The sequence below is a fragment of the Hippocampus comes genome, unplaced genomic scaffold (genome assembly GCF_001891065.2).
Source record: "Hippocampus comes isolate QL1 unplaced genomic scaffold, H_comes_QL1_v1.1 scaffold443, whole genome shotgun sequence".
Taxonomy (NCBI): Eukaryota; Metazoa; Chordata; class Actinopteri; order Syngnathiformes; family Syngnathidae; genus Hippocampus; species Hippocampus comes.
This window is the reverse complement of record NW_017805111.1, coordinates 601,217-621,951: the sequence shown is the minus strand read 5'-3', so window position 1 is coordinate 621,951 and position 20,735 is coordinate 601,217. Positions and strand designations below refer to the sequence as shown.

Sequence of the window (20,735 nt, the reverse complement as noted above, 5' to 3'; positions counted from 1 at the left end):
ACAACAAAAACAAAAAACAACTTGAGGAAAATGAAGACAAGTCACCCCAGTGGAACAGAGGAAAGAAGGAGGGGGAAAAAAGTGCATACTTACAGCAGTAGCAGTAGCACTAGCACTGTTGTCTGTCAGTCGTGATTATGCAGTCGAAATGAAGTGAAGAGTGAGGCTTTTCATCACAAAGACACAAGTAGTAAAAGCGGTCAAAACGGAATTCTATGTGAAACGTTAACGTCCGTATCGATGAGATGATTCACTTTTACACAAGAACGATTTTGAAGGACACATGATTCTGTAAGCCCGAAGACAAAACAAACCCAAAAGAGGATGAAAAATAAATCTTTATTCAACTTAGTTGCTGTGCAACATTTTTACAAATGCACAAATTGAATCAAACAATTTACAACTGGAGGAAACCCAACTGAATACAAAGATGGAACAGACCCCTTGATATGTGCGGGAACTTAATGGTCAGCTGGCTCACTTGCTTGCAAACGCCATGATCTGCTCCTGCATAAGCAAAACAGGAAGCATCTTTTTTACAGACGCTTGTCAATTGGCAGACCCCCGTGAACCAAGTTGAAAAAAGGTCTGATTTACTGCCCGGTAAAAAAGGATTTGTCCTATTCGGAACATCTTTCCGTGAAGTGATTTCTTGCTTCAGCAAATGAGGTGCTCAGTTACATTATGATATTCATGCAATTATCATTTAATATTTACTAAAGATGTCTTTGGGAGTTATTCAAATCGTCTTGCCAAAACAACCCAAAAAATAAAAATAAAACACAAATTTGAACTCAGGACGAGGGCAAATACTTTGTCACGGCTCTGTAAGTGTGTGTCCTCCTCACAACAATTTTGGTCTGAATCACTTAGTAGCGAATAAAGCCATTTCACATGAGTGGTCGGTAATAAAAGGGGTGTGAAAACACAAGCCACCACCGCCGTCCACTGCCCGAGTGCCAGCGTTGCACCCCACCCACACGCTTTTGGTAACACTAAATTTAGGGCTAAACTTAGATGCCATAGTAGCACGTTCGGAGCCCTGGAAATTACAGGCACCGCTGAATTGAAGCTACGTGTAATCGCAAAAGAGCGCGGAGGCGGAGCTTAGCTTGGATAGGTTGACGGTTGGTGCGACCAGGTTGAGCGAGCTTGAGGTGAACTTACTTTTAGTGTCGGGAGCATGTTGGTGGCCTGCAGGCCGAAGGTCCGGAGGAGAACCACAGGGGCGGTATTGGTGGAATAGAGGCGCTTCATGAGGTCGATGGCGGCCATCATGGGCAGGTTGTGCCGCTGGCGCTCGCTTTCATATTCTAACAGGTGCTGCATTGCTCCTAGACAATAAACCAATTGGGGGTTAAAAACTGACAATGTGGCATCAAAGCAATATATAAGTTTAACCTCGGAAGGGGAAGTGGAGGGGGACACAATATCCCGTGAAAAGCAATGAACATTGAATTGTTGGCAAAAATGAATAAAGAGGGGGAAAAAAAAACATCAAACAAGAAGCTTTTTATAATTCAACAGCGTGCATGTGAGACGGGCCTTTGGAAAATAGTTTAAGGGAAACCACCGAGTTTTGGTTACAGTGCTCGTGTCTGTTTGGAGCTCTCACTGACCCAGGTCCTTCCCGTTAAAGGCGGCCTGGCTGAGTAGCTGTGTGAGGCAAGCCACATCCCCAAAGCCCAGGTTGGCTCCCTGACCGGCCAGAGGATGGACACGATGGGCTGCGTCCCTGGAAAGACAAACAGATGCTTGTCTCTACAAATACACGACCCACAACACACACACACACGCACGCACACACGCACACACACACACACACACACACACACACACACACACACACACACACACACACACACACACACACACACACACACAGGACGTTCTTCCGAATAAAAGTACAACGCAATCGTGAAAAGCCTGGTTCAGATTTCGAAACAATTTTCCTCGATAAAATAACGCGCCGAAGGGTAAAACTGTTGGCATCCAAAAGCCTTTGTGAATGCACATGCCATTTACTTGCCAACAATCTTTTGCTCAATGCAAATATGACCAAGCCAAATTGTTTAGGCAGGGAGCCTAATATTTTAACCCTTTCATGCACCTCGTAAACTTGATAAGATAAAAAAAAAAAACTACTTGTCTCACAATGGAGAAATTCGCAATTTACAGCAGCAAACATTATAAGCTGTCCGCTGTAGTCACCGCTGTCCCTGAAAGGGTTAACCACCAGCAATGAAGAAAGACAAAGTGTGTTGTGAGGAGACTGGCCTCATGCAGATGGCACAGCGACACGCTTCTGCCCTAAAAGTCAGCGGTTCTGGTTGGAGTCGCAGTTTGGCCCTTGGCATATTCTCCCTTGCCACGTACTTGTGTAAGTATTTCTCCGGGTATTCCAAAATTATGCACGTTTGATTAAAGACTTTACATTGTCCATAGTGTCTATATGTGCCCTGTGATTGACTGGCTACCAGTCGAGAGTCACGCCCAAATTCAGCTGCGATGGACTCCAACTCACGCATGACCCTGAACAGAATAAGACTGTCACACAAGTGTTGTCTTTTAGATCCCCTTCACATAACTTCTGGTGCATATTATTCTCTTTAAATGTTACCTCTTTTGGCATACGTGTTGTAAAAAAAAAAAATAAAAAAAAAAAAAAAATAAACTCACAGGAGAAGTTAAAACTGTAGTGGTACCTTGACTTGAGCGTCTTTAAGAGTCCCATTGTCAATTTAAAGGCACACTTCACACAAATACTACAGTGTGTGTGTGTGTGTCTTACGTATTTATATAAATATGAGACAAAGCATCCCCAAAATATCATTCAATTCCAATTTTCAGGACCCCTGCAACTCCTCAGCTTCAATCAAAGAGAAACTTTTCATCAAACGTGACACATTAACTGAAGCTCCAGTTCCTCTTACCCAACGAGTGCTACTCTGTGCCTAATGTACTCAGATGCGTGGCCCATGCCGAGAGGGAACATGACGCGGGATTTCGGGCCGATGGCCGCCACACTCGGGGGCAGCTGGCGAGGCGAACCCGCAGAGGGCATGATGGTGGCGAGTGCACTCCTGAAGAGGGACCCGGCTGTCTCAACCAGCTCCGACTGGTTCACGTTACTCCACTGTGGGTGCGCCGAGCGGAGGGATTTCAAACAGAGAGAAAGAAGAGCGCATGAGAGAGAAAACAGATGATATGGTTTAGTCTGGACAACGAAATTAACTGACATTGGAGCAAAGCTGAACTCCAGGCAAGGGCCGTTATTTGCCCTTCCTAAGTAAAGGGTTTGGCGAGGCCCGGGGAGTACGGCTAATTAAAAGAAGATGCAGGCCAGGCAATACAGTTGAATTAGCTTTGTTTGAAAAACATTCCATGCAGTAATGGTCGACACTGGGAGACCGCAAGTTTAATTACCAAACCAGGATTGAAACCAAACGTGACTCAACCGTGGTGACCCCATCCTTCAGCGGGCAGTAAAAATAGCCCCGCTTGGGAAAAAAGGAGTTCCTCCAAACACAAGAAAGGGATAGGTATGTCCAAGGGAATACTGCTATTGTTTCAAGTCTGGTCAAAACAAAGTGTTTACGTCTGACAAAACCAACTGGACGTGAGGAGAAGGACACAAAGCACACACGCGACACGGCACGCAAATGCGACAATGATCTGAGGGACGCTCCCTTGTTTTGATCGACACTCACAAAGGCGGAGTTGATAGCGTCAACAAAGCACTCGTCGTCCAACGCCATGAGCTCCTCGGCCAAGTGATGACTGGTCGACCACACGAGAGAGCTCTCTGTGTCCGACAGCTGCGGCATGAAGAGGATGCACAATAGACGTTGATCAAACACCACAAATACATTTCATCATCCATCCATCCAATTTGTAATCCGCGCATCATCACGAGGGTCGCGGGCGTGCTGGAGCCTATCCCAGCTGTCTTTGGGCAGTAGGCAGGGGACACCCTGAACTGGTTGCCAGCCAATCGCAGACATTTAATAATTTGGAGAAAAAAAACCCCACAAGAGTTTAAAATATGAATACATTACCGGTAACATTGCAATGGGTCCTGTTGGGAGGAACCTCTGCCATGCCACATTGTTCTCTGTAGGCTGTTAACACATGAAATAATGTACATTACATACACCCACCAGACAGTACTGCATCAACTGTGATTCGTCACTTCTATGCGGTTATGCAATTGAAGCATTCAAGCCTTTTAGTGTTTTTATTACTATTGACATGGATGAAGTTGTTTTATCTTAATGTGAAATTAACAGGTGAAAAATCACCGTCACATTACGTCAAAAGAGTGTTTTATTGCTTGATGGGGTTAATTGATTTTTACACTTGCCTCAAGTTAAAGAATGTTTGAATGTTTGAGTTAAAACATGAAAAGTCGTAAAGGTTTTCTGAAGGCAACAGTCTGCAAATGTTTATTTCTATACTATGACGGGGAAAACTGCATGGTGCAAAAACCTCACGAAGGGAAGGTTACTAGTGCCCCAGAACATCCAATGAAGAGGCTTGACTGTGCTTTTTCAACAGTGTGTGTGGTTATAATTTTGCAGCTACACTACGTCATACTGATTCAATTTAAGTAACTAAAGTTTCAGTCCAAATGAAATGCTGATGATACCAACATGTGACTCACCACAACAAATAGTAACTTTTTTTTGGGGGGGGGGGTTCTTCTATAGTATATATTTATTGCACCCACTCTGGCACTGACCAAAAAGTAAACGTCATGAAAATAAGCAAGTTACGACTCATTTTCAAAATGCCATGCATTGCCTTTGATGGGAAAATCGCCCCTGCCAACATGGCCACCATTTAGGCACGGCGGTTAGCCGGGCTGCTGTGGCGTACTGGCGAATGCATCTCTGGGATGTGTCATTGGTAATAGACCAATTCGAGGCCAGTATTTTGGGGTCATGAACCCTAGCATAGCAACTGTTGCTATCTTAAGAGTTGGTGGTGATTGATTATGGAAAATCCTGCAGATTCCTGGCCTAGTTGTAGCTCATAATGACGTCGAATCATTAAAATGAGGACATCATTAGCAAAAGGGTATCATCATGCTTTATACGGATACCTATATTTCTAGAGAGTTACTTCTTTATCTTATCTTTGACAAAATGCGTTTTTTGAATACTTCAAAATGTTTATTCCTTGAAAATAAAACGTTTGGTCGTTGAAAGGGGTAGAAGTTTGATCAACTGAACCATGACTTTCTTGTATCTCAGAATCTACCTGAGCGAGTTCTGCCTCATTTTGCAATGCGGGTCACATATTTCTTACTCTTCTAATACACTTCAACAGAACACACAACATAAAAAAAGTCAAGTCTGGGGAAAAAAAAGGAGGTGGCCCGTCATTCACCTCTGATAGACGCAGCACAGCAACCACAGCTGATTGATCGTAATCCCACTTGACTGTGGGAATACCTAATTGCCGCCTCACCATGGAGTTGGGTCCATCTGCGCCGATCTGAAACACACCAAGGAATAAAACAGATGATGAGACCATTCGAAGTTCGGAATTTGAATACAGAAATCTAACTTACAAGCAGCTTGGTCTGGAGAGTTTCCCCGCAGGCCAACACGACCTGCACCCAGGGGACGGAGCGCACCGCCTGGTGTGCCGTCGGCCAAATGTACTTCACCACTTTGGACCTGTACTTGACTTGCACATGATCTGACGAATGATCAGGGCAGAAAACAATGAAAGAAAAAAAAATTACCAGTGAAAACAAAGCGATCCATTTAGGTCTTAAATTACGCTTTAAATATTTGTCACTTCGAGCACACACAAACGCGCACGGACTAGTTATAAAACACCGCGGCCTTCTCCCTGGCACAAGAGGATCTTAAAGGCCTTGGTCTGCCGCACGCCATGGACTAATAGTGTTTATCTACAAGCCAACCACGCCACGCTTTGCACATGCTGTCGGCTTGTTGGATATTGCATCAAACCTCGTCCTGCACTTCCTAAAATACCGGCAGCTGGTCCTCCCCACAACATGAAAGCAGCCTGAGCTACGCTTGCTCATGCCGACTTGGAGCAGGACCCATCCACAGATTGGCTACTGGTTACCGAACATGGATGTTAAATATGGGGTTTTGGTGATTGGAGAGAGAGATTTCATTGAAAACAGCTGGCGGGCAGCACACTTTTCATGTACCGTACTACATTTTTGAGCCGCATGAGAGGGAGACAAATGGCAAGCACACGAGGCCAAAAAACCGAGCGGGGACCACACGTCCCTTGTTTGGCCTAAAAGCATTTATAAATATGCCACTGAAAGCGCCAAGCACATAGCAGGGTTGCTTTTTATTTGCAACATTTTGGTTTAATGTCAACAGCAATCGAGCGCTGCTGGTAGGCAGTCAGCACTTTTGAGCCCGGAGTGGCGGTGGCAGGGCAAGGAGCACATGGCAGCTTTAAATAGGTCACTGGACCACTTTAGGTGTCCTCGCGGGGCCCGGCCGGCCTCGGCAGTTCCGAAAATGTGAGGTTTTGATTTAAATGAATGGAAAAACATAAACAGATCATGGCGGGAATACAACTAAAAATGCCAGCGGATGGAATAATGCGGTGGCACGGGGCACTGTGTATGCGATTGACTGGGTAATTGCTCTGCTCACCCGACAGACTGTCCAGCTGTTTCGTGAGCGCAGCCACGACCACGTCGTTCTCCACGATGTAAGCCATCACCTCCTCCAGATTGTCCTTATCAAATGTGATCAGGGCATCGGAGCAGGCATCCCAAACCTAAATGAGAGAGTCATTACGCCTGCGGTCACGCCTCAAGTTAATCCTCCCCGGGCAGAGATGATCACGTGAAAATTGCTGCCGAAGCTTGGCGCAGCCTGTTAAATAGATTAGGTCACCAACACAGCAGTCATCTAGAACGGTGGTTTGGAAAGTTCTCATACAAAGCACAACCTAAGAAAATATTTAGCTCTCCAAGTGCCGCCATCATGACCAGCATTAAAAGAAAGTAGCAGAGTAGGCCTAAGCGTGCATGCGAAAAGAGACAGAGGTTTTGTTCCTTAAAAGGTATATTTAATATCATAGTAAGCCACTGTAACAAGATGCACAGTTTGAAGTTTAACACTGCATTGAAATGTAGGAAACTTAAATGCTACGTAAACAATGATTCAATGAAAACGCATGGCGCATTTTAAGTTCAATCAAAATTGTACCTTGAGTTTGAAACAATTTAACATTAAATGCAAATGTAATATGAAATACAAATGAATTAGGGCTGAACAATTAATCAATTTTAAATCGACATCGCAATGTAGTACAATGCAATTCTCAATGCGCGATGCTGAAAAGTGTCAGTGCTTAAGAAATGCACTCCGCATATTTTTTGCAATATTGGCGAAATCAGATTAATGACTTTGTTAGGTTAACGCCACACTTGCCAGGTAGAATTTCGTGAAGTTGCAATGAATGCTGAAAAGACTCCAAGTGAAAGTGTTTATTAAATTAAAGGCTAAGCGGCATTTAACAAGTTGGTCAAACATGTTATTTGGCGCACAAATTACATGTTTGTAAACAGTATGGAGACCGTAAATAATATCGGTTTCCGTTTAATTCCAATTCCAAACTTGAAAGTGCCATTTGAGTTCAACATGAGCGGGTGAAAGTGTTTGCTTAATCCTCTCCTGGGTTGTAACTATGCTGAGGGTAACCCATCATTCAGCTGTAATACACTACTGCTGCTACTACTCTTTCTCTCCAGCTCACCATAAAGTCAGGGGATATACCCTTTAAAAAAAACCACTAACGGTGTTTTGGGTTTGCAACTTGAGATAAGTGGTTAAGAGGAGGGGGAAGAAAAAAAAAGAAATTGTTTGGGGTTTGTTTAACGAAGGGTGACGCGATGCAACTATTGCTTTCCTTGCAAGATTTAAACAACTTCCTCGCAACCTTCGGAGAAAATGACCTTGCGCCGAATTTAAACTCTCTTTCCTTTAAAAGTGGGGAGAGTTTTCGCACGGCGCAAACGTTACTTAGACACGCAGCACATATTTGCCCTTCTACGGCTAAGATGTGAATGACTATGATCCAGCAAGCAAAACAAACAAAAAAGTAGCAGAATAAAAGGTATCATGGGTGAGGTACACTGCCATAATCGCCCGAAAAGGCACAGCTTGATGACATCTTAGCCCCGGAGTGAAACACTGCGGTCAAGGCTTTGGTATACAGCAACCACATCTTACAAGCCGGGTTGAGCCTTGCATCCATTGCCATGAAGCGGCAAACAACCTTTCATCTCGCTGCACTTGTTCACATGAATCTTCATAATTAGAAGACATGGGGAGTGAGTAGCAATTTGCAAACGTCAAAAAGACTTCATCCTCGTCAAAAGCACGGTTGTAAGAAGAAAAGAAACTAGGTCATCCAATGCTGGATCGCGTATGATGAAGGTGTGCGGGGTTTTTTTTTGTTTTTTTAAATAGTGCTGCTAATAAAGGCAAGCATTGCATAAAGGAATGAAGAAATTACATGTCAGCTGAACCCAGCATTTAATGTAAATGAAACCATACCATGTGCATAATTACACACACCACAAATGAGTTTTTTGTTCATTTCGCTGTAAGTTGGAGTATAAGTGGAATGTCAAAGGATTTGCTCTCCACAAATTGTATAGTATCATGATTATTGGATGACAGAAATACATGGAAAATATCAGTGTGCAGTGATTTTCAAGTTAAAAACAGCAAGATGGAGTCAAATAGAAAAAAAACTCAGGCAATGTGGCAACAGTATGAAAAACTACTTTTTTCCCCTTTTTTTTAGGCTTTAGAGCTCGATAGATAACAGGCATCAACATCAAAGAATGACTAACATACCTGCATCTTCTTATAAGGCTTGCACCTCCATTTTGTGATATGCTCCCATGCACCAATACCTGCAGAAAAAGAGACATTATACAATGACTTTGGAACTGCTTAAGTTGGAAAATTCTGAATTTCACTGACATTTGGGGCAAAAATATTTCACTATCGTAGCGAGTTGTGCATGACGTCAGGATAACAAATCATTTCTCCAAGTGTGTTTGTTGCTCCCCCCAAGGCACCACAAAAGGGTACTAGTGATAAAGCAAAAAACAAAACATGTAATGACAGTAATAAAATGAAAAATGACTTGAGCTGTGGTGTGAGAATAGCCTTAGAGTGAATATAAGTACAAAAGTGTTTAAGGAGAGATTTATCACAACCACTTGTCAGCTTCTTAGCATTGCACAAGTGTCCGTGTTTTATGTTGTGTTGTGTTGATTATTTTACTTTATGTTCACTGTTTTGTTAAGCGCTTTGTTACAGCTGCAGCTGTTGTGAAAGTGCTATATAAATCAGCATGTATTGTTTTGTATTGTATTTATCTGTCAACTCTCTAAGAACAAAAATGGAAGCAGGAGGATCATGTACAGAAGGAGGCCTGCTAAATCACAACAACAACAACGACGTAAAAATTGACTGTTTGATTTATGCCCAAAGACATAATATACTATTGGTGTAGCGTTTCTCAAACTATTTGAGGTGAGACACATCCTCTACATTGGAAAAATCACACGGCGCACTACCAAATAAAAACTGAAATAATGATGATCTTGTGTCACTTTACTCACAAACTGAGCCAGTGTGAGAGCTGGGCCTGTTTCCTTGAACACAAATAAAGCTCTGATTCCGTTGTAGTAATGGCAACAGATGGATTCACAGTTTAATTGTACCTTCTGCCATCTAGTGGAAAAACATTCGATTGCTCTGCATATCACTATATGTTGCTGGCATAAATAGTTTTCAAGGATACTATTTTTTTTTTTATCGATTGCTCTGCATATCACTATATGTTGCTGGCATAGTTTTCAAGGATACTATTTTTTTTTTTACGGCAAATGGATAATTTTCAGACCATTCGGTAAGATGGGACAATTTCCTGCAGCACATCTCTCACACTAATGCGCCACGGCACAGAGGTTGGGAATCACTACATTCGAGGTCAAAGGACGGTGATGTAGCCTACTGCACCAGTGAGGAGTGTAGCAGATCCTGGACTGATAGAGCTGACTCTGGTGCTGTAGCTGTCAGGGACCTTATCCATCACTTTCTTGTTTCCTGCTTCAAGGAGAAGGATCTTCTTCTCTGACAAGTTGGGATGCATGCCTGCCAGGGGAAAACTATATATCACGGTTGCTGCTGATTTGTTTTGTCATTTTTTTAATCAGCGCACACAATGTTTAGGATGTTGACAGCTCGATGTGGTCACTCACCGAGGGAGCATGCCATTGCAGTTCCAACCATTCCTCCCCCGGGTATAATAACATCATAAACCTCATTGTTGCCACTACCGTCACTATGGTCTGCGCACACTAGTCCTCGACGAACACTTTTTACTGCGGATGAGCGTTTTTCTGCCATTAAACAGCGCCCGAACCCATTCCGGGCTATGCTAGCCCTTGTAAGGTTTAGCATTATTCGGAATTCAAACTAAACAAGCCTGGCATTAAACTAGGATAAACATTCCCCAGTCGAAGCCTCGCCGCTTAAATATACTATGCAAATAGTGATTTCTCCTTGAGCGCGTCCGATAAAGAGCAGCCGAGTCACCTCAGTACTACAGCCATGTTGTGTTGACAACTTGGGCATGGGAATTCACTTCCGGCTTTATAGCCAATCACGATAGACCTTTGTCGCAGCTCGCGCTTCCGCTTTGGACAAGCGCTCGCAGAGACTCATTATCGACCAACATCGGTGCGGTCCTTGATGCCTTTTTCGGTTTTGTTTTGTTTTTGTTTTTTTGTTTTTAAATTTTGTAACAGAGTGTGTTATATTTTGCTTCTCTTCACTTGACTTATGAACAAAGAAGCCCCGATGTAGGGAAATACATAACTCGCCTTTTTTTCAGGTAAGCACCTGTAGCACTGTTCAAAATTACAACGACAACTCGCACATCAAAGTTGAAACCAACAATTAATGTAACACTTGTCTAAGTTAACTCTATATCCACATGATGCGCTCAGTTGAGTGTACTGTTTGGTTGCCAAGGTAACACGTAATTTGCAGGGGGGTGTGGTCATCTTCAAATTTATTCCAGTGGCCATTTGCAAGTATTTTCCAACGGAGAAGCTAGATAGTGGCATTGGTGGTTGGATAGAAACCTGTAGCCTAATGAATTTATGCTACACTAATAATGTTTTTTTTCCCCACCACAACTTTCACAGTTTGTAGTTTAAATACTTGTTTGTAGTTTAAATACTTGTTTTTACTTCCTGTCAGCCGTTTAGAATATAATGTCATTGATGCATGCCCGTCAGAGGCAGAGGGGTGAAAACACGTAGTTATTCGTGGCTTGAATTGAATTGGGTTCATTACTTTCCGACTGCCCCTTGTGGATGGATAGCGGGAGGGAGGCAGGAATGAATGTATAATGAATGCTGGATGGATTGATGGTGAAACCTATGCATTTCAGATGACATTTCAACCCTCTAGACCAACAAATATGTCAGAGCCAGAGATGATGCTTACAAGTAGTTTGAAGTCAAAAGAAGTCCTCCATCAAAGGCTGCGTTACCTGAGCGAGGCGATCCAACGGCAGCTGCAGGAGACGGAGAGGAGGCATAAAGAACAGTTGGAGAGCAGGATTCATCACAACACTCTCCTCTCACAAGATGTAAACAAACTGCCTCTCCAGACTAAGTAAGTCTCTTTTTTATTTGAATGATATAGAAGATGTGATTTTTTTGTAAATAATTCATTCTCTCATGGGGATGAAGGAGATCTGCCACTTGCCCTGACATCTGACAGTTATCTATCAAACTATTGTAGGCTGTTGGAGTTGTCTGCTCCAGTCTTGGAATCTTCATCGGAGTGCAAGCAACACTCCACTCGGTCTCCTGCCCGATCACAGCAATGTGAACGAGCGGTTTCATGCAAAACAACGCAGCAAAAGAAAGAGGAGGAGGCTGAGGCTGAGTGCAAGAAAAAGTTCAGCGCACTTCCTGTCCCCAATCAAGTCAGACTTCCTCTCTACCGGGAGATGATAGAACGGAGGGACGAGGAAAGGAAGCAAGGCTTAGAGCAAAGGAAAAGGTTTCTGCTTTCTGTTCAGAAGCCTTTCAGCTTCCAAGAGAGAGAGAAAAAAAAACAGGAGAAGCTGGTTGGACTGTTGAACCAGGCCTCACAGGAGGCAAAAAAGAAAACTGTAAAAACTGTCCAGCAGTCCTCTCCCAAAGAAGTCAAAGAGCCAGCAGGTACGAGAGCTTCCTTCCAACAAGAATGCATGATGACAATGGTGCATGAGGTTCAGGAAAGAATTGAGACAAAGGCTCATAATTGTACGTGATAAGCCGTTTACGTGTTTTTCTCACAGTTCTGGGATTTAGGGTTTGACTTTTGGCTGCGGCCTTCCTGTGTGGAGTTTATGTGTTCTCCCCGTTCTTGCGTGGGTTTTTCTGGCATCCCTACTTCCCAAAGTAGGCCATGTTGGATTCACTCAAGACTCTTCATTGTCCTTAGGTATGAATGTGAGTGTGAATGGCTGCCAGACGAACTGGCAACCACTCCAAGCTGTCGTCTCTCACTTCAAGTCAGCTGGGATAGATTCCAGCTCATCGACTACGAAGTGGTACAGAAATATATTGACGGATGGATGTGTTGTTTCATATCTATTGTGATGGTGTCGAAAATAAAACAACACCCCCCCCAAAAATGCCAATTATTTCTGGACTAAACTTTATGATCACTTATACAATGAAATCCATTAGAAGATCTGTATCCCCCAAAACCCATGTGCCAGATATTTTCGGCATTACAAAATGACAAAATCTTCGACATTTTTTCTTTCAATGTTAGACCGAGAACATTGTAGGATATCCCACCTCAGCACCACAAAACAGGAGAATCCCGAGGAGCGCAAATTTCGCATTGCAGAGCGCACCAGAATGGAAAAGCTGGGATTCCTGGATGAGAAGCCGAGCTTCCAGCCCAAGATCAATCACCAGGTGCCTGATTTCAACCGTCTGCACAAAGCTCTGCAGACACAAGTTCTGAAAACATCACTAAGTAGAGATCTGACCAAGTGTCAACCCTTCTACCTGAGAACATCCGCTCTTCCTGCCAGGCAAAGTAAGTCAAGTCCGGAAAACTCACAGGTAAGCATCCCTCTTCTTGCTGAGCTCACTTCCTCTTCTACTGTACTTGCTTATTCATGAAATGTGCTGTAATGTACTTTTACAATCCTGCAGTTTTTAATGAGATGCATGTCAACTTTTCTATATTCATTTTTTGCACTGATTCCTCATCTGCCGTCATTTAATGTACTTTTACAATCCTGCAGTTTTTAATGAGAGATGCATGTCAACTTTTCTATATTAATTTTTTGCACTGATTCCTCATCTGCCGTCATATTTTTTTTCTGTAGCGCATCATGTTTTGTTGAAATAATAATAATAATCATCATCATCATCATCATCATCATCATCATCATCACATGTGATATACTTAAATATTTAGTAATATTTGTGAATTAAACATTCAGGTAATCCACCTGTTGCTGAACCTAACATTGTAAAATGTTTTATAAAAAAAAATAAAAAAGACAAAAACCTGAGGTGGTAGCAAAAAGAAAATATATTAAATAATCAAAAATACTTTTAAATCAGTGTCAATACATTTAGGGACACATAAAGCCATTTTCAAGCTTCAACAAAAACACACAAAAAAAGAAAATACACACATATCATCATCCTCATCATAATTGTCATCATCTTCATCACAAGTGTCCCATCCTGTTTGCGTCTTTTGATGTTTATGGAGCTAGTTAAAATAGAACAAGCTAATGTTACATGAGCCTGGGTTCTCATAGAGAGATATTTATAAACCTCCTTATTGTATGTACCCTAACCTCTACAGCTAACCTCAGAATGTTATTCCAAAGCCATGTGCATGTCATCTTTGTGGGAAGGGAGTTTTTGTCGAGTCTTTCCAGGCAGTACCCAATGCACATATTATGTAAAAAGTGCGCCCGTTCTTACATAATAGTTCAGTTTTCTTCATGTTCTATTCTTGAGTCTGTTCACATGAAGATTTGTGGGGGTTTGGGGCGGGGGGGCTGCCAGAGGACTTTTAACAGAGGATAATTAATTCGAGAATAAAAAAGAAAAATATAGATCCATAAAATTTGTTTGTTAAGTAGGGCTGGAATTAAAGGGATGCCCATATGATATGATATTGAAACAGCATTACAAAAAGCATTGAGGGATATACTCCAATTGTTTGATGTTCTGAGTGGAGGCTAGCTGTCATGCATTTGGAAAACTTCAGATTCTTTTTTTTTTTTTAAACATGTCTGGGGTCTAGTTGTAGCCCCCAAAATATTGTATATTGCCCTCAAACTCACCATGAATAATTTAACAAAACTGTTCTTATAATGTATGCCTGTTTTATATTTTTCCCTTTTTAATTTATTCGTATTGTTATTTATTTCTTTCTTTTTTACAGATACTCAGTCAAAGTAATCTAAGTCGAAGTAAGTCATGTGGTGCCCTAAAATCGTTGTCCGCAGACACACTCCCAACTTACATCACAGATGCAACAAGGCAACGCTGCATGGCCATAAGGTAAGGTCACAAACGGGATCTTCTTTGGCTTGTGAGTGAGTGAGTGAACAGTTTTGGAATTTCCATTTTAGTCCGTTTTTATTTTTGGACTTTTGTGGGGGGGGGGGTTAACCTCAGTTTTTATTGTTAGCGCAAGTTTATTATTATTATTATTTTTTAATGCTTTGTTTTAATGTAGCTGCCGTTAGTTTTAGTGTTAGATTTTTTTAATATTTGGAGTGTTTGTCAAGGGCAAGATTAAAAAAAAAGATCACTAAGCATTGTGTAATAAAGTAAACTACAATTCTCAAACGATCCTTCTTCTGGACAGACAGACAGACAGACGGATTCCCACGCCTGCCTTTCAGACATTGATGTATTGACCTGCTTATTGATGTGACAAGTCAGACAGGCAGACAGGCAGACAGGCAGACAGGCAGACAGACAGACAGACAGACAGACAGACAGACAGACAGACAGACAACAATACCAAAATAAATTAATTTAAAATGAACCCTTAAAGCTCATGCATGATATTAATTAAGGATGAAAATGAAAGACATTTTTGAAGTAATTTTAGTTAGGTTTTACAAAAGTAAGATGACGCTTCAAGTATCGTTTTTATTACATTTTGGACACAAAAATGTTGATTTTTGGAGGAAATCCATGGAGATAAGGGACGGGAAGAATCAGGAGAGTGCAGACTGGCAGAGGAAATACCAGAGCAAGTCTGAGGCCATGAGGAAGACGGTTTCCCTCCATGCCAAGTTGCTGGACCCTCACAAAAGCTTGAAAGAAGTCTACGACGAGAGAGTGCGCCACCATCGGTGAGTGAGGGGCAAGCAAGTCCATTCCACTCCTAGTTTGTGGACATCTTTGTAAACTCATATCACATACACAGGGAGGCGGATCGACAAAGGGCAAGTGATTACTTGCGGGATCTGCAGGACATGAAGGCTCGCGTTCGAAAGCGCCCCCTTTTGTTTGAACAGGTGAAACAGGTGAGTGGCGTGTTCACACGCATCACCACCATCTTGCATGTGCTTCTGTGATGTCATTTTCATTTGATCAGAGACATGCCAAGGCGCAAGCGGAGCAGGTATACAAGAACGAGCTGAGGAAAGTTGGTGTAGAAGAGCAGTTTGTTGAAGAAAAGGCAGGCACGGTCACGGAGCTGTCGAGATCTAAGGGTGACACAAGCCCAGATGTCCACAACAACTACTGCAGCTTAACAGAGTGAGAATTTTTAGCACTTGTTTTCATCATACTTGACGTGTTCCCACCATGTCCGGTAATATTATGAATAGCGTGTTCATCGACGGGCCAAAGCCTTCATGTGGTTTTGCTCATGCGACATGACATAATTGTCAGGGCTTGCCCGGAACAAGAAAAATATAGGAGCCAAGTAAAAATGAAATATAATTACAATATAGACATTTTCTAACCCAACATGTCTGATTTAGGGAAGAAAATGTAGACGGGGGTGGAGAAAATTGAAGATGTGGAGGAGAACGGCGTTGCAGTCCAAAGGGGGAATGATCGTCATGATAAGACGGTACAATGTTTTTGTGGCCTCCTGGCTAGAACACAACACCGTATTCAAATATGACTCATGTCTACTTAACCACACCAACAATGGGATACGCCAACATTTGCAACTATCAATTAAAAAAAAAATCTCAAAACATCTGAAACCATAGAATCCCAAGGGGAAAACCCGCAACAATAGTACAAATAACCATGTAAATGAGCCACACAATGTCATACTTTAGGTGTTTGTAGATACGATATTGTACTATTAAAAAAATAACAATTGTGGACACTTGGTTATCAAAATAAACCTTTTCAAAACTCAATGCAAGGCCCCGTTCTGTTGCATTTGACGACGCGAGCGCCTTTTCTCACATAGCCTGGTTGAAGTTGCGAGTCACTATAGCCGCGCGGCCACCTAAATAAATCCTCGTGCAGTCACACTGACCAGCTTGGTGGTTTTTGCTGCGAGTCCACAGACCCACATCAATTGCTGTACTCTTGTACACTGGTCTCAAGTGGAAGGCTTTGCTTATACAGCTGACAACTTGGAATTTCAGATTTTTTTTTTTTTTTTGTAAAAAAAACCACATGAGAATGTCTCAATATGTATTCAATCATAATCAAAAACTCATCATGGGCGATACTGAGCGCTCCCTCTCGTGAGTGTATCATTCCTCAAAGCGACTGAAGTTTGTGTGACTTTGGATCCAAATGTCATTGAAAATCTGCCCGAATGTCAAGTTAATTTGCATTTGGAATGTAAGTTGCAGTCAAGAATGCATAGTAACCTTTTGAAATAAAATACCCCAAACAACGGCATGTAATTATCTCCTGTCACGATACTGTGATAAAAAAAAACGACGACAACTATTACAACATAGTGCTTAAGGATGTGCTGAACATTGCAGCCCTTCCATGAGATTTCAGCCATCACGTGACACGGCTGTCTCGTCTCGGCTCCATCCCCCCCCCCCCCCCGGTTGTCATGGGAACAGCGTATCCCAGGGATGCACCTCTGATGAAAGGGGGCGTGGCTAAAAACAACCCCAGGCCTTCCCAACCTGTTCCAGAGTATTAAAAGCATGACCTGAGTAGAAAGAAATTCATTGGCGCATGCATGTTGCAATTACTACAACTGAAAGCAGCATCGCAACGTATTGGTCTCCTCAAAATGGTGCGTTATGGAAATAGAAGCACACATTTGAATCTTGAGTTGTGTCATAGCAACATAAAAAACGCGTATTAACTTTTCATTCCCGAGCTCACCCGCAGGAGGAGCTGCGGCTCACTCCGCGAAGCCTGACTGGCGAGACACAAGCCAGAGATGCATCTTCTCTTTTTTTTTTCCTTTTCTCCTTCTGTGGCATGAATAATAACTGGAGAGAGAGCGAAAGAGAGAGCTCGTTGAGAGGCGAGTGGGGAAGGGGGTGGGGGGTGGGGTGGGGGGCGTGGGGGAGACAGCAGCGGAGACAGCAGCCACAGTGACAGTGCACAAGTTCAGAGCTCAGACTTACCTTTTGGGAAGGTGTGTATGTTTTTGCGCATGCACGTCCTCACTCCCGCAGCTCCCGTCCGCATCACTTGATGCTCCACTTTGTTTTGCAGGTGCAGAAGTTTTGTCTTGAGCATCATCTCCGGTGTTATGGCTCTGCCAGAACCGAGCCATCTTGTCCTTTAGAGGAGCTGCGTGTTTCCCCTCCAGAAGAACTTGAAGCCCCCCGAGGAGGATGGAGACGCTGTCAGGGAAGGACAAGGAGCTGATCCGGAGCAGCTGGGAAAGCCTGGGCAAAAATAAAGTTCCTCATGGCGTCATCATGTTTTCCAGGTAACTATGGGAATAGATAGAATGCACGGGGTTCGCAAGGATCTTGTCATCTTGTTTTGTTTGGAACTCCTCGCAGCATCACCTTTCCGCGCACACTTCCACCGGAAACCAGAGGCGGCTTGCCTAGTTGCTTGGCGACAGCCTTTAATATTGTTATTCGCTTGCCGCCAAATCTGACACGTGCAGGGGGGATTTAGAAATGTTAATTTGGAGGGGAAAATTTGCTCTGTCTGTAGTAGGACCTCTTTCAGTTTTGTGTGGCATTATTTTGGGAATCATAACTGTTGGGTTTATGAAATTACAGGGGAGTGGTTTCCAGTTAATCTGGTCAGCAGCAAGAGTGACTGTAAACATTTGAAAATTGCATATTTGCATACCCCCCGATTCAAACCCACCTTGCTATGATTTGCCCCCATGCTGATTCTCTGACTGACCATTTGGCCGTGTCTGACTGCATTGTATTGGTCTGAACCCTTGTCAAATGGGGAGGTATACTAAAACTGCACGATTTACTTTGCCTTCGAAGATTTATGTAAGGTATTCTCTACAGCAGCTGTCACCTTTTTGAACTGAGAACAACTTCTCGGGTACGGATTAATGCGAAGCGATACGGTCGGATACACACTTCTGAAATAACGCATTTTCTCAAATGACCTTTTAAATCCAGATTAACAGCTATGCTTTTTTTCAATAACTGTGGTTAAGGTCTTTTAAAAATGCATTTTTCGAAAATCACCGTGTGTTGTTTTTGTAATTTTAGTCAGCAACTTTTTACTTCTTTACTTTTAAATGTTTCAACTCTTTTGTCTGTAAATGCTTTTAAATGTTGTACTTTAAATTCTGTGAAGCACATTGAGTTACCTTGTGTATGAAATACGCTTATATTAATAAAGCTTACTTTCCTGGCCTCGCTTAAATAGTTAATAATATTCAATGAGGACACTGATCGTGCTAATTATTCCTCACAACAACTATCAATAATGACTTCACAAGGTAGGGAGAATAAATATCAACACAGAACATTTCTGGGCACCACGTGGGTCGTCCCTGCTGTACAGTAGATCAAAATGAAAGTTATTCTCTGAAAACAGCTGAAAGATGGCAACCCATGTGTGGTGCCAGTGTAAAATAATGTGTGATTTGTATCCTTGTTAGGCTTTTTGAGCTGGACCCAGCTCTTCTCACTCTTTTCCACTACAACACAAACTGTGGCAACACACAAGACTGCCTCTCCAGCCCAGAGTTCCTGGAGCATGTCACCAAGGTCAGCTTCTCGCCCTCAAAGTGTCTTTAACCCTTTCATGCCTCCTGTAAGCTGATAACATCTCTCCACTGTTGTAACCGCTGTCCCTAAAAGGGTTACGTAAGAGTGGGAATGATTATCAATCATCAATTTATTGATCGTTACCGTTTGGTTAATTGTGTGTTGAATCAACTGAATCAAAAAGTTCTCCCATTGCCTTAGAAAAAAAAAAATATCCAAAAGTAATGTGTTGTCGCTCAAGCAAAATGTAGCGAGAATCAGCCCACCATTTTCTTCACTGGTGGTTGGTCTCACTGATTCCAGGTGATGCTTGTGATCGATGCCGCCGTCAGCCACCTGGACGATCTTCACTCCTTGGGGGATTTTCTTCTCAACCTGGGGAGGAAGCATCAAGCCGTGGGGGTCAACCCACAGTCATTTGCTGTAGGACAAACTTATAGCAAGATTCGGGCAACAGATTTCTGTGGCGCCCACACTGACTTGTGTTTGTTTGGATCTCTTGCAGGTGGTGGGGGAGTCGCTCCTCTACATGCTGCAGTGCAATTTGGGCCAGGCCTACACCGCGGCCATGCGTCAAGCGTGGCTGAATATGTACGGCATCGTGGTGGCCGCCATGAGCCAAGGATGGGCTGAGAATGGCGAGGACAAGGCAGACTGAAGCGCCGCCGCGTGAGCTGCTGAGCGGCTGCTGTCCTCTTCACTCATTGTGGTTGCCATGGAACAAGGTTGTGTAACTGGCAGCGCTGTGGCTTTTTTTTTTTTGCTGCTGTACATTTGCTGTACATTAGTGGGGAGCGCAGAGCAAAGGCGAATGTATGGTGTGGCCACACTCCACCGATCACGGACTTCGTCTTTGCAGTGGTGTTTAGCAAGCAGGGTCCAAACCAGCCACCCTGAAGCAAAGCAAAGAAGCATAAAGGTTAACTTGTATATACTGTAATGCCTTTTATTCTATCATTCTGACCATAGTGAACTATGTGATGTATCCTAAACGCGTCACGCAGCGATGAATATTCCATTTACGCTACTCAAAGTGATACGAGTTTAGTGTGGCCCACACGGGGCAGCTCTGGGTCGAATTGTGACCAAAACAAAATGGCATCACTATACTCATCGAGGTGTATTTGTTTTCTGTATGTTATCCAACTTTTAATGTATTTACGAAAGGCTCAGATAACAATTTTGTTTTTTTTCCAACGGACAAACTACCAACAGCTACTGACAAGAACTGTTACACACTGATAGCTTTCTACCATAATCTCTGACTGTTATGGTGTCCTCGTGCACCTTATTTTACACGGTGTATGGCACTCATTTCAATGGAGGCCGTGAGTACGTATCTCAGTTGTCTTCATCTGACTGTTAACAAACAAGACTGTTATGTTCAGCGAAAGGGTGTAGTAGGACTTTGTTGGTGTTAATCACTGTAGTCAGTGTTTTTTGTGAACGCAGCCACTAAACAACTGATGGTAAACATTTGTTTTCGATTTGAA

General features: G+C 42.8%; 3 protein-coding genes and 1 long non-coding RNA gene across 7 annotated transcripts; 2 read left to right on the top strand and 2 right to left on the bottom strand.

Moving 5' to 3' along the window:
• Positions 1-320: 320 nt before the first annotated feature.
• Positions 321-10,702, bottom strand: coq6 (coenzyme Q6 monooxygenase). Of its 2 annotated transcripts, none has more exons than XM_019865499.1 (12): positions 10,632-10,702; positions 10,053-10,187; positions 8,877-8,935; positions 6,657-6,783; positions 5,576-5,706; positions 5,392-5,499; positions 4,059-4,121; positions 3,711-3,818; positions 2,934-3,136; positions 1,620-1,735; positions 1,168-1,334; positions 321-507 (listed from the first exon to the last, which is right to left on the bottom strand). In XM_019865499.1, exons 2-12 carry the CDS (start codon positions 10,183-10,185, stop codon positions 478-480), a joined length of 1,245 nt encoding a protein of 414 aa, XP_019721058.1. In that variant the 5' UTR covers positions 10,186-10,187; positions 10,632-10,702; the 3' UTR covers positions 321-477. The 2 variants fall into 2 exon arrangements, with proteins under 2 accessions (XP_019721058.1, XP_019721057.1); XM_019865498.1 differs by having other exon boundaries at positions 10,295-10,661.
• Positions 10,703-10,726: 24 nt separating this feature from the next.
• On the top strand, positions 10,727-17,011 carry fam161b (FAM161 centrosomal protein B). Of its 3 annotated transcripts, none has more exons than XM_019865497.1 (9): positions 10,727-10,929; positions 11,494-11,720; positions 11,850-12,274; positions 12,954-13,174; positions 14,523-14,641; positions 15,280-15,447; positions 15,522-15,621; positions 15,693-15,856; positions 16,084-17,011. In XM_019865497.1, the coding sequence occupies exons 2-9, from the start codon at positions 11,494-11,496 to the stop codon at positions 16,115-16,117; spliced, it is 1,458 nt and encodes a 485-aa protein (XP_019721056.1). In that variant the 5' UTR covers positions 10,727-10,929; the 3' UTR covers positions 16,118-17,011. The 3 variants fall into 3 exon arrangements, with proteins under 3 accessions (XP_019721056.1, XP_019721055.1, XP_019721054.1); XM_019865496.1 differs by having other exon boundaries at positions 10,728-10,929; positions 11,514-11,720; positions 12,876-13,174; XM_019865495.1 differs by having other exon boundaries at positions 10,728-10,929; positions 12,876-13,174.
• Positions 17,012-17,499: 488 nt separating this feature from the next.
• LOC109513215 (uncharacterized) lies at positions 17,500-19,815 on the bottom strand. The gene is made up of 4 exons (XR_002167680.1): positions 19,723-19,815; positions 19,509-19,617; positions 17,668-17,934; positions 17,500-17,529 (listed from the first exon to the last, which is right to left on the bottom strand). It is a non-coding gene; the product is annotated as an uncharacterized LOC109513215 (long non-coding RNA).
• Positions 17,861-20,735, top strand: ngb (neuroglobin). Its single transcript, XM_019865501.1, has 4 exons — positions 17,861-17,978; positions 19,134-19,242; positions 19,546-19,665; positions 19,748-20,735. Exons 1-4 carry the CDS (start codon positions 17,881-17,883, stop codon positions 19,898-19,900), a joined length of 480 nt encoding a protein of 159 aa, XP_019721060.1. The 5' UTR covers positions 17,861-17,880; the 3' UTR covers positions 19,901-20,735.